Source organism: Typopeltis vanoorti, chromosome 1 (assembly GCF_054136105.1).
Source record: "Typopeltis vanoorti isolate ZY-2024b chromosome 1, IOZ_Tvanoo_1.0, whole genome shotgun sequence".
NCBI classification, from domain to species: domain Eukaryota; kingdom Metazoa; phylum Arthropoda; class Arachnida; order Uropygi; family Thelyphonidae; genus Typopeltis; species Typopeltis vanoorti.
The window spans coordinates 31,240,911-31,254,936 of NC_143549.1; the positions used below are offsets into that span (position 1 = coordinate 31,240,911).

General features: G+C 36.4%; 1 protein-coding gene across 1 annotated transcript in view; it reads left to right on the forward strand.

Moving 5' to 3' along the window:
* The first annotated feature begins 9,315 nt into the window (after positions 1-9,315).
* The window catches only part of LOC150109866 (uncharacterized), a 185,502-nt gene continuing 180,791 nt past the window's right edge, over positions 9,316-14,026 (forward strand). Inside the window, exon 1 of the mRNA XM_090396404.1 lies at positions 9,316-9,358. Coding sequence (XP_090252530.1) covers positions 9,356-9,358 — 3 coding nt within the window. The 5' untranslated portion in view covers positions 9,316-9,355. The remainder of the gene's footprint in view (positions 9,359-14,026) is intronic.

Here is a 14,026-nt window from a genome sequence, read left to right on the forward strand (position 1 = left end):
TGGAAGGAGGGTAATTATTATGGGGGATTTCAATTGTGGTAACATTGACTGGAAGGAGGAGAGGGCACATGGGAGGAAGGAATTGGATTTTATGCGGTTATTAAGGGACAACTATCTGCGAGAGCATGTAATGGAAAATACTAGGGGGAAGAGAGTGCTTGACCTAGTAATCGCATCTGAGAATGTGGCTGTAACGAACATGACCATGTTGTCACCAATTGGTAAGAGTGATCATAAGGTCATGACTTGGGAGGTGGCTAAAGGAGTGGAATTTACAATTAGGACAGAGTACATGTGAAAATAATGGGCTGGTAAGTATGACAAGCTTAGGAGTGTGCTTTGCTCAGTGCCATGGCATGTAAATCTGCTGCAAGGGCTGGATGTTGATAGTGCATGGGAGGTGGTTAAGAAGTGTTTGCAGGAGGCATTGGTTGACTGTATACCAAGAGTCCGATTAATAAATCAAGTAGGGGTTAAATGGATGAATAACACCATTAAGCATGAGCTGCATAAAAAAAAAAGAAACAATTGTGGAGGAAATTTAAGGAGAAAGGTGACCTGCAGGTGCAGGAACAGTATAAAGCTCAGGCCAGAGAGGTAACAAGGGTGGTAAGAAAAGCAAAAGCGGATTATCAATTAATATTGGCCATGCAGGCTAAAGAGAATCCCAAACAGTTTTTTCAATATGTTGCAAGTAAAAGGAAAAATGTTCATGGCAGAATGATTTTAAAAAATGCTGAGGATAGGAAGGTAACCGAATCAGCAGATATAGTGGAATTACTGAGTGAGCACTTTGCAAGAGTATATCATCCAGGTGGTGACATTGCAGGAATGGAAGAACAACAGCTTATACTGTAATTGTGATGAATGAAGGAGAGGTAAATAGTCTATTACAGAACTTCAATGTCAATACATCTGTGGGATTGGATGGTATACCAGCTCGTGTCGTACGTGAAGCGGCTAAAGAATTGTCAGTGCCCTTGACCATTTTGTTTAATTTGAACCTAGGGTCTGAGTCAGTCCCAAGGGGGTGGAAAGAGAGGGAAATAGTTCTGCTGCATAAAAGTGGTTCCAATGCTGCTGTCGAAAATTACCGGCCAATCAGCATAACAGGAATCGTTATCGAGGTCTTGGAGAAAATAATCAAGAGGAAAATACAAGATTGGATAGATGAAAATGGGATACTGTATCGAGGCCAGCATGGTTTTGTGAAGGGTAGGTCATCCCTCAGTAACTTGCTCACGTATTATAACACAGTGACGGCTGAACTGGATAAGGGTAATGGGTTTACCCTTATCCAGTTCTACTGTGATTCTACTGGACCTTGCTAAGGCATTTGACAGGATACCACATGTTATTCTAATCAGTAAAATGCAGCATATGGGGATGGATATAGGATTGGTGAAGTGGATAGGAGAGTGGTTGATGGAGAGATATCAGAGAGTGGTTTATTCAGGAGTAGAGTCCAAAAGACGTCCTGTGACTAGTGGTGTGCCACATAGATCTGTTCTTGGACCACTGCTCTTTAATTTGTTCATTAATGATATAGGAAAGGATCTGGGAGTAACAGTTCATTTGTTCGCGGATGGTGCAAAGTTGGGTAAGGCAATAGTGAATGCAGATGATGTCAAAATTTTGCAGGATGATTTGGATAGATTGGAGGTCTGGGCTAAGGAGAATAGATGTCAATTTAATGTGGCAAAATGTGAAGTTATATATTTTGGTGTGAAAAGATTAGCAGCAGTTTACTACATGTTAGTGGATAACGAGTTGAAGTTTAGGGGGAACATTGCAAAAGTGGCCAAATCAACTCATCAAATCACTTGGTTGCTGAAGAATACTTTGACGAGCAGAGACAAGCATGTTATTGTTCCTCTGTATCGAGCTTTGATAAGACCCCATCTCGACTACTGTGCCCAGATTTGGTCACCTAGGTTTCTTCTTGATGGGGAGGAGGTTGAGAGGATCCAGAGGCGAGTGACCAAGATGACAGCAGGTCTGTGGAATGAACCTTATGAGAACAGGTTGAGTATTTGTGAGTTGCAGAAATTGGTTGATAGGTGGAGGAGGGAAGATATGATTGAGACATTCAAATTACTGAAGTATTTCTATAAGATTGATTCAGAAGATATTTTTGAGAACAGAGCTGGTGGTGGAAGGACTAGGGGACATCCATGGAAGCTGGGAAAGAGTGTGGTTAGTAAGGGTGTTAGAGCTGGGTTCTTTACTTTTAGAGTGCTGAATGAGTGGAATAAGCTGCCAGAGTCTGTAGTGGGTGCTGTGACAGTGAATGAATTTAAGGCAAGGTATGATAGATACTTTGTGAATGTCGAATAGTTGTGATGAACATGATTTGGGGCCTCCCTCGATGAGTCTAAGGACTCCTGGAGTTGCCCGTAATAATAATAATAATAATAATAATAATAATAATAATAATAATAATAATAATAATAATAATAATAATATCAAGATCTCTTGTTTGTCATTTTTTTACTTCGATGCATATATTTTCCGTATATTCTAATTTATAGTCTATTTATTTTAATTCTAATTTTTGCTTGCTGATCATTATTTCACCGTCTCTTTTGTGTTATTGAAAGTTTAGCATTTGGTAACTAGTTTCTTCTTCGTTTGTTGTGGATGCTTCTATTAACAATAAAATACTTATATTGTCTATATCTACTTTCAAATAAGCTTGGAGGGTAAGTCAGTATATTTTTAATGCTCCTGCTGTTGATATGGAAAATGGATAGTTCTTATCTTCAGCCAGTCTCTTGTTCTATTCGGTTATCGAGTTTAGATTGTGGCGGCTCTCGCATATTCAGGATGATTAGATCTGCTTGGTGGTCTGCGTTCATGTGGATTAGTATGCTGTTTCATTAAAGCACGTTAGTGTTCCTTCTAATGTGGCAACCTGTTCTGCCTAAGGATTTTATTTGGATTTGCTTTGCATCTTGTATCTTTTTAAGGATTATTTTTAAGGAATATTATACTATTTCATCATAAAAACTGTACTTTTCATGTGTGTGTGTGTGTGTGTGTGTGTGTGTGTGTGTGTGTGTGTGTGTGTGTGTGTGTGTGTGTGTGTGTGTGTGTGTGTGTGTGTGTGTGTGTGTGTGTGTGTGTGTGTGTGTGTGTGTGTGTGTGTGTGTGTGTGTGTGTGTGTGTGTGTGTGTGTGTGTGTGTGTTAGAGAGAGAGAGAGAGAGAGATCCTGTAAAATATCTCTCTTCGAACCCATATTTCTGTTATATATCTTCTTTTACATGTATTTTGTAAACCGTTTCTCTCATTCTTTTAATTTAACGTTCTGCAGTTCTTATGTCATCTCGGTCACCACTTATGAATATACAGAAATCCGATGGTGATCGAAATAAAGCTTATAAAACAGTAGAAATGACTTATTTTTTATCCATGAGTCTCTGTCTTCCCCTGTTACAGTAATAAGTAATATTCTTAGTCGTGTTTACTGTTTTCTCTTTGACGACTAAACTTTAACTCTGTTTACAATGTCTTTCGACTCCTCCAGTTGCATTATCCTCTTGCGGTGAATTACAGTAGTAAAATACAGTATAATATGCAGTTTGCGATTTTTTCAATCCAAGATGCATACCTAAGTTTACAATATTCACTGGTATCTCATTTATTTGCTAATACCAACATGACAGAATCGTTAGTTACTATCCCTTTCAGCTTGACATTATTAGAAATCCGGGTTTTCACCCTTTATCTCCATTTTTTTGATCGCCCTTAATGTTATTAACACGAAACTGAACGCCAAGAACAGCGCATTGATGCCTTTTATACTTTTGGTTACTCTTATTTTCTTAAACTTGTCCTCCATACAATACTTACTTTCTACAAGAGGACGGTCATTAACTATTTTCTATCTCTATATGCTTTGGTTCATAAAGTATTCTATCACGAACTGAATCGTAACCATAGGATGAAGCTTTGTGATATGCAGAAAGTTTTGAATAAATAATATGACCACTAAGACAGGCTAAAATTCAGTGAGACGTTTTGGGAAGAAATGTTTCGTTGAAAGTAGGCCGTGCTGTAACCTAATAACTAAAATAATTCTTACTGAGATGAGTGCCTTTATTCCCCGTCCCACTCAAAATCTCTAATCCTTTTATTTAAGACTTAGTTTTCACAGTCAAAACAGTCTAAGTTGAAAATGCAACATACGCTCAATGGCTCAACCTAAAGACTTCAGCCTCTCACAGCTTACAATACAGCCCATAACAACTGCAAAACAATCACCAGGAAATCGATTGATATCTTCTAAAGGGCCAAGCCAACTAAGTTTTTATTTTTTATTATTTAGTGACACCTCTAAGGAGTCCGAAGACTCATCGAGGGAAAACACCTACACTACAACTCTGCAGTTTGCCTTCCACTCGCATGATAGTGAAGCCTATTGAACAAAACTTCTGTCCTATTGCTGCTGCTTCTCTCTCTCTCTCTCTCTCTCTCTCTCTCTCTCTCTTATCCTGCTGGAACAATGACATCTTCCAAATATAAGGTCAAACTCTGGGCATCGGTCTTGTCCAACTCTTGTTTTGAGGATTATTTCGCCAACTTATTTTACCAACTAAGGCAATCTCCCTACTACAATTCTATAAACCAGCCTTACTATGCCTCCTCTGATCTTACGACACAATAGCTTTGACACCAATAAATCCTCCAGCTAGATGGTATCCCTACACTTGCACTCATAAATTGTGTTCCACAATTGACACCCATGCTGCACTACCTTTACAAGCTTTCTTGAACATCTGTCATCTATCCAACATCAAGAAGGCAAGTTTTTATCCAATCTTGCCTCTAAAAAGAGAGAGAGAGAGAGAGAGAGAGAGAGAGAGAGAGAGATAAATAGCCAGCCATCCAACTATCGCCCACTCTCCTCTCCTTAATATTCTCAAAATTGATAGAGATGATAGGCCACCAAATTCCTCATTACCTCAATAAATTGGTAATCACTAAATAGATTCTGTCATTTCTATTCTACAGCAGACTTCATCACTAACTTTACCGACATTTGAACAGAGGTCACTTAGATATATGAAGAATCTCACGTGGTCCTTGATATTTCCAAATGCCAGTAGAGTACCAGCTTCTTCTCTAGTCGTTCTCTGTATTCTATGGTAAATCTTTCCCTCTTATCCTATATTTATACCAATGCCATAGTGTATCCATGACTCTGTACTTGACACTCATTCTCCTATATATATCAATGATCTTTTCCCACTAAGACTAACGTCCAGTCCTATTCGGAGCTTTATTAATAACAGCACAATGCATTCCGCTTCTTCATTCACAGATCATTGTGCTAATATGACGCAGGCTTAAGATCTTCTATGATCAATAGCTCAAACACCAATCTTCTAGCATTTCTCAAGCGGTATGAAGATAGTTTAGTAAATTTGAAATCTATCAAACACACTCATATCTTAATAAATTAAAGACTTATTTCTGTATGTTAGTCAAGTAAATATTAGTTTAATATACAACGTTTCACTGATTGATATCTGTCAGCATTTTCAAAGGAATACACTGGTAAGCAATAGAATCAAGGCCTAATCTTACCAGATATATGGAAAACTCTAATCAGATCATTTAACCAAAAAGAAATGAACTTTCATGAAAGTTACATTAAATATCTCAACAAATAAAACGTTGAGCTTGCGACTCGCATATTATATCATTGTATCACGCACAGTGATAACTTTATACAATTTTTAGAATTGTCGGTTAGTTTCCTAGTTTTTGTTATTTTCTATTGCTTACCAGTGTATTCCTTTGAAAATGCTGACCGATAACAGTCAGTGAAACGTTGGATATTAAACTAATATTTACTTGACTAACATACAGAATTAAGTCTTTAATTTATTAATACTAATAGTCAAGAAAAAAGGTCATAATATGAATAGAATCGATGAAATCACAAAACGAAATGTACGCAATCTTGAAAGTTTAAAATGTAGAAATGCTTGGTATTCGAACCATTTGACAATCTTGAAAAGGTGTTGCGACAACAACGTTATACCAAAATTTCTTCGCCAAAAACAACTTTTTAAGTCAAAAAAAGCTAATATCATTTACCTCAATACAACATTCGCTCTACTTAGGGAAAGAATTTGTCATTCGAGATTCATACTCAACCAAATAGACTCCTAATGCTATGACTTATTCACAGACATTTCTAATATCCTAGATGAAGAAACTTGGCAACTTTTGGACAACATGATCCAAAAATGTTATACAAAAACTTTCAATCAAAGTAAAAAGACACAAATTAAAAAATTTAACGCACTATATGATAATCACATAAACTCCAAACCTTCCCTACCAGACAATCAAGTCATTGTGAACCAATCTAATCACATCTTAACAAAACCAGAAATTTCTTTTCTCAAAAAAGGATTCCATTTTGTCTTGAAACCAACTACTGTTCCAAAAATGGACTTTATATAACTTTATATAATTTTTAGAATTGTCGGTTAGCTTCCTAGTTTTTGTTACTTTCTATTGCTTACCAGTGTATTCCTTTGAAAATGCTGACAGATATCAGTCAGTGAAACGTTGTATATTAAATGAATCTTTACTTGACTAACATACAGAATTAAGTCTTTAATTTATTAATACTAGTAGTCAAGAAAAAGGCATAACACTCATGTCTTCTTTCCCAGAAGAAATGCAGTTTTAATAACACTCTGCTCATCATCAAAAATAATTTTTCTCCTCTTGGGTAGACTTACTTTTGCATCCAGGCTATCCTGTCATAAATACATTACGTACATTGTCTCTTCAGCCTCCAAAAAGTTGGTATTTTTTAAATTCGATTAAATACTTCACTTTTGCCCAAAGCCTAGCACTCTATGAATCGCAAGTATCTCCACCTTAGAATATTGCTCTCATATCTGGAGTGTTATTTCAAAAACCTCTCCCCTCTTAAATGCTAAATATTATCCAGAGGGGAAACTAGTCGCTTAATAGATGATCCCCCTAGCAATAACTTTCTCCAATAGTTTCTTTCCCCATAGACGCTAAGCTCTACTGAACTAGTCGCTACTTTCCACTAATCATGTGACCTGGTAGCTGCTTGTTAACATCCATATGCCAAATCAGTTCTAGACTCACGAAATCATTTTCTAATTCTCTTTCTTCATTTGATATACCTCTGTCCTTTGGAATAGTGGTATATCAAATCTCTATGACTCATACAACTTCCAACTCTTCAATAAACACATTAATACATTCCTGTTTTCTCTCTGATTATTTGTCCGCACATGACATTGTTCAGTCATAAATCTTGAGACCTCTGGTGTTTGGGGTTGATGTAAACATAGAAAAAAGAATGTAAAGGGATTAAGTGCTCTTTAAAAGAGCATATAAATAAAATGAAACTCATATAGTAGGTTTAGCTTCCACTATTTTTTTAAAGCGAATTTTCCCAGACACAGTTATAACTATACAAAATTACTCTTAATATCCTGATTAATTTCTTTATGCTGTTTGCGTTTGACTAAAATTATTTTCTCCTAATTACTTTTCTTGTCAGAACAAAGACCTCTCCAAAAATGCTTTTGGCTGGATTGGCTAATTTCTCTCATAAGCTAATCATTAAGAGAGAAGGGAATTAATACATACCTGGTGACTTGATTTTAGTAATTTTTTTAGTATTTTTTTATTTATTTAACTTTTTATTTCATCCGACTTACATTTGGGAATGCTGTGAGATTACCTCTTGTGAATGACTAATTCTTTTTAGTTCTTGATTAATTCTTGAAGGAAACTTCAAGGAAAGGAAACTGTAGTGATACTATTCAAGATTGACCGTCTTTCATATCAAACCAAATGATCGTTTGTATTGTGCTGTTTACAAGACAATCTCCGATTAGTCCAAGTATTTAGGAAGGAATGAACTAGGCACATTATATCCTCTCTTTAAGTAGTTCCGTAAAGAAAAGAAAAGAAAAGCGTTTTAAAGATCTTTAACAACTGTGCCAATCAAGCACTTCTGTAGCAATTAGAACTATGGTGCATTGTTCCCTTCAATTGAAAAAGAGATGAGTTCATTCTCGTCGTGATGAGAGCAATCTTTATATGGACTTTTTCAACTGAAGGTCAGTTATCCGATCTCGTACGGATGTATCAGGGCTTTTTTTTCCTTTAAACTCGTGTTTTTCATCTCACATACAGACATTTCATCTCATATATACAGACATTTCATCCTGGAGAACAGTGAGTAGTAACGTTGTGTATAGTTGGTGAATTAAGTGCTGGATACAGTGAAATAGAGTAAGTGCCATCCCATGACGAATCTTTGGACTCTTCTTAACTCAAAATTTTATGAGTTAAGAGAGTGACCATACGACATGCAATAATAAGCATCCAATACGAATAACTAACTAAGCAGCATCTCCACTTCCAGAACCAGTTTATCTGTTGGAGCTCGAGACATGGTAGTTAAGTAACTATGACCAGAGCTTTGTGTGTGTGTGTGTGTGTGTGTGTGTGTGTGTGTGTGTGTGTGTGTGTGTGTGTGTGTGTGTGTGTGTGTGTGTGTGTGTGTGTGTGTGTGTGTGTGTGTGTGTGTGTGTGTGTGTGTGTGTGTGTGTGTGTGTGTTGATTTCATTTATTATTATTGTTACACAGTGGCGCGTAGCTAGAGTTGTTGTCTCCCGGGGCAGTCCCTGAGTTTGCCGCCCCTCTCAATACACCAAAAATACTACAAAAAGTCTGTTTAGTTTTGAAGTAAAACTTTAATTTCAACATTCTAAAATGTTATTTTTCTTGCTTTTCTGTTAGCAAAATCGTCGATGTCATTGGCGAAGTCTATTTCATAGTAATGTAGTTCCAAATTCTCAATTAAATTTTATTTAGAAAAACTCCTCTCACAACTAGCAACGCTTAGAGCAATTGTGAGTAAAATTCGCATAGCATTACAATATTTGGAACTGAGTTCTCGAGACTGTATTTTAGAATTAACTACAAAAAGTTCAAAAAGGTTCAAAGTGTCGCCCGGGGCGGATCTCCACCTCCGCAACCCCCCCCCCCCTAGCTACGCCACTGTTGTTACATGATCTCTGTGTGCAGTCCCATTACTCAAGCCACTTCATTCTATGCAATCCTTCCTTTGCACTACACCAACCACGCAGTGTTTTTTTTTGTTTTAATTATATATATATATATTATTTTGGTTTCTGAGATTTTCCACTAGGGTTTATCAAGTAAAACTTTCTATAAAAACGAGGTTAGGGTTAATTTAATAGTCTGCTGTGGTGGTTGGTTTTATTGCATAACTGGCAGAACATTTTTTTTTCTTGCTTTTGTTGGATTATTTTTGTTATGGTGAGTACTTTGATTTAAATATACTTTCACTGAAATTGGCTGTTATTGGATTCAGTTTAATATGTGTCTGAAATATTTTATGTAGACGGTGCGAGTTTAGAAGGAACTGCAAAGCTTTGGTTTCTATTAGTTGTTTGTGTCAATTTCTTTTGCACTAAATTTTAGTCGGTTGGTCGCAACAAATTATTTCAGGGTGAAATTTGTTCTCATTCCCGCATAACATCAAAATAAACAGCCGTCTTGAAATACGTCAAACTTGCCTGTCTTTTAATAAACCATGAACTACAGAACTTACGGTGCTTTTAACCATTAAATTAATATTAAACTAATTTAGCAGTTTATTCCGTCACGGTTAATGACACTCTTCCCCATAATATTTAGCGTTGAGGGATATTTTGACTGTTACCATTGTTAATAGTGTAAACTTTCACCCACTCCTCCTTTAGTTTTTGACTCGGGGTGAATTAACTTAATTACCCTTACAAAAATATATTCCACTAATTATCGATGAGCGTGTAATATTCAACGTGGTGACTACTTTCAGTGTACATGTAGAAACTTGTATTCGGTTACTCAAGCTAAATGAATGCATTTCTGGCAATCCGTAAAGCTAATTGAATAATACACATCCTTAAGCGTAGGAACGCTGATGTTGCAATTATTTTTTTTTTTTTAAACTATCGGCGACCGTTCCTCCCCTTTTGATTGAAAGAGCTAGTCTTAATTTCTATGTTACGATGGAAAAAAACTATTTATTTTTTCTCCATTTAAAATATCAATTACGAGAGGTTGCAAATTTTTCTTCCATTGTATGATGCTAGAGCATTTTAATTTACACGCTACGCTCTTTCGAGTAATCTTGAGTCAAACTTATTCGTGCTGTCCCAAGTTCTTTTATAAGGTGCTTTTAGTAACTATTCTGACATTTTCTGTAGTAGGAATGTATAACTAATTCGTTCATCTCAGTAAAAATTTAGGAACCTCCGTACATGAGTTGCAGTGTTGGTCCTTCAGTTGTAAATGGGTTCAATTCCAGTCGCAATACACGAACATGCCCTTTTATGGCAGATGAAGGCTTCAGCAAACACCGACTTGATTTAGTGTATTATATTCTATTCCTTCTGTCAGGTTTTCGGCGGCGGGGTGAGGTGGGTGGGAAGAGCAATAAAGTGACTCAGTTGGAGAACGCAAGAAAAACGGCAGAGCACTTTATTGCTTAAAACTCATGATTTACGCTGTTTAATGCAACGGCGTAATATGCGATGCATTTTGATTACCCTTTGAGAAAGGGTAGTTCATGGCACTTAGCAGAAAATTCCACGAACTAGTATTTGATTCTTATACCATAATCGAAATCAAAACCGATTCTTATTGTCACGACCCAATGTGTTCCCTTTGATGCAAATTCCGATATTTAAATTCGGTCATGGGAAATAATACATTTCGCTTAGTACCAAATTTTCATCAAAACTAATTATCAGAGCAAATTCAAAGTGTGCATCCGTTCACGGTCACAAAGCCTACTCGCAGTTGCATGTCGCGATTGTTCAGTAAAGTACAGCACTATAGTTCGCCCACCGTTTGTAGGTCTCTGCGTGGGTATTGCCAAGAATAGCCCATTCATGCTGAAGGGGAGAAAGAAATGAAGGACGTATGATTGGTCGCAAACGCGCAATCACGTTTTATAGGTGAAATTTTCCAACTGTTATACAAGCAACGTAGTTAACTACAATAATCATAAAAAGTTAATTTTCCGACCTGTAATAATAAACTCAGTCCACAATACGGACTGATTACCCTATTATCGAAATGGATTCTCCTTTTTCTGACATGCGCAGAAATGTCGAAGGATCGGTGGGCGAACTATACCGTCTCTTGCAGCGGAAATGAGTTTTTTGAAAGCATTTTTCAAATTAGTTAGCCTTGCTAATTCCAACAAAGTTCGGAATTAGCAAGGTGAACTAATTTGGTATTCTTTCGAAACGATTAAGTAAAAGATCACTGGACCTTCATACCATTTACACCATCAATCAGTTGGCCACACGTGGCATTAATACGAATATTCCAAAAATCGCTTTATTACTTTATCTGTGATATCCGGATGGGACGTTAAAAGGTTCGGAATTGAAGTAGCTTTTTCGCAAAATTAAAAATGAATGCTTGACATTATTATTATTATTATTATTATTATTATTATTACGGGCAACTCCAGGGAGTCAGACTCATCGAGGGAGGCCCCAAATCATATTCATCACAACTATTTGACATTCATACAGTATCTATCATACCTCGCCTTAAACTCATTCACTGTCACAGCATCCACCACAGACTCAGGGAGCGCATTCCACTCATTCACTACTCTAAAAGTAAAGAACCCATTATGCGGTAATCTTGTTAAGAACACAATTTTTTATTGCATTCTTAACAAGGACATGCGCACCACCCAAATAAAAAAAAAATACATTAATTCTTTTTCACCGGTATTTTACTTTCACGTATGTTCTAATATGTAAACCTGATTTTGGTGTAGAACTTTTCCATCGGTGTCTCACGAGGTAGTTAACTTCAGGGGTTTATTCCTCTAGCGATTTCGAGAAATTTTACATCGGTTAGTTCTGACCTAGCTCCGTACGGCTAAATAACGATCGCTGCTTCACGATTCTGCTAGAAACTACAACGCAGTCTCCTATCATGGTGCTTCGTAATCTTGTTTGCGTCCGGTTGTCAGTTTAATGGAGCTTTTTAATAAAGCTCCATTTAAGAACTAAAAGTAATTGGCGGAGTGTGTAGCATGCTCCTCAAGCTATATAACTTCATCTCATAGCATGGTGGATTCTCATAACATTCGAATCTCATTTTAACTTCAGAACTCCTGCTCTGAACGAATTCCACACTATTCTAACTTCGTCTACGCAACATGAGTGGCAGTACTATCTACTGTAGTATCCCGACATTTGTTTTTTGCTGCTCTGAAGACTGGAATATTTGTTAGGAAAATGGTTCATGAATACAATATTATGCTTCGAGCATTACAGAACTGTTCTGAAATATACTTATCCAATATCGGCAATTTTTAGCCAAGTCCATCTTTAGGAACGAAATTTCTACTTGGCCTACTCACTGTCAAAACGACAGTGAGTAGGCTAAGATATTTTAATCAGTTTTACATTATCTTGGAACCACACTCTCGAGAACTCCTTCATTAACAGTACTGTCTAATCTGTTAATGTAATTCCACTTAAACCAAAACATTCATGCCCATCGGGATTCGAACATCTGTTAACCACTCAGCCATCGGGTACCATTTGAAAGCACTTCGAAGACAAATTAAGAACTGCCAGTAAACCATAAAGTACAAAAAAACTAATGTATTGTGCAATCTTGAACTCTGCATTCAAAATGATCAATGATTGTGGGTATAGACATTTAAATACTGCTAATCATTTTATTTTTTCTTAATTGTCTACAGTTATAAACTTTATTTTAATACTGCATTGTAATTTTTCTTACAACTACATTTCCAGTCTGGTTAAAAATCGCTCAATCATACTGGATTTGAAATCAGTCTGTTCAAACGTTTTGAATATAATATCTAGATAAATGTGTACAAGATGCCTGTCCTTGCCAGCGAAATCTGAATTTTAATACAATATCTAAATTTGCATGTATTATGTGCTGTCTGAAGATTTCAGATTCTTCTTGCATGCAATGCTAGTTGACGTAGAGTGTACTATAGTATATAATCCACTACCTTATTTGAGGGTACACCAGCAGTTTGATGCTTGGAGAGAGTACTTGAATGAGTTGACATAAGTAGTGGTTAGTGTCTGAATCAGTTTAAGGAGAGGTATTATGTAAATATTGGCTAATATTAGTATAGGGCAGCGGTATTCAGACTGTTTCTCGAACTTCAGGGGTTTGTGAAAATCCAGGGGTTCCATGGGATTAATTTGAATTCGGAAATATTTTTTTGTTGCTTCATGTAACTTGAGGCGTCTGCACATTTAATTCTCATTTTGGATTGTTAGATGACGCTTGTATACCGGCGCATTCCCTGTTCTTTTGCTAAATTTCTTAATTGTATGAAGCAGTTAAGATTTGTTTTGAGGTAGAAAAAATTGTTCTAATGCACTTTTTCACATCATCCAGATGTGAAAAATCCTTCGAGTTGATAAAATCGAGCTAAATTCAAGATTATTCTCCTTACTTTGCCAGGAGCTTTCTGGTTTGGGCAAAACATTGCCCTACGTGCAGAGATACGCTATATCTCTGCACGTAGGGCTATCCACAGGGAAAATTTGAGTACGTTTTGAACTGAAATTATCATTTATCTCGATTGAAATGATTATTGCTTACATTCAGATTATGGTATACCTAGCAGGTGGATTTTAAATGAAGTAAATAGTTCCCTCCAAGGAACTTTAAATAAATGCGTGGATTCTGAAATTTGATTTATGGATTACATACATTCAAAATAGTGTTTTGAAAATTAAGTGACTTTTTGATACAAAATGATAGTGTTCATAAAATTGATCAAGAATATAGTATAATAGATTTGAATCTGCAAAAGACTATTGGAGAATATTTTTCAGTGCAAAGAATCGTACGAGTAGATTATAAATAGATTTGATTAAAGTAAATTCCTCAGTCCAAGAGGGAACAGTATCT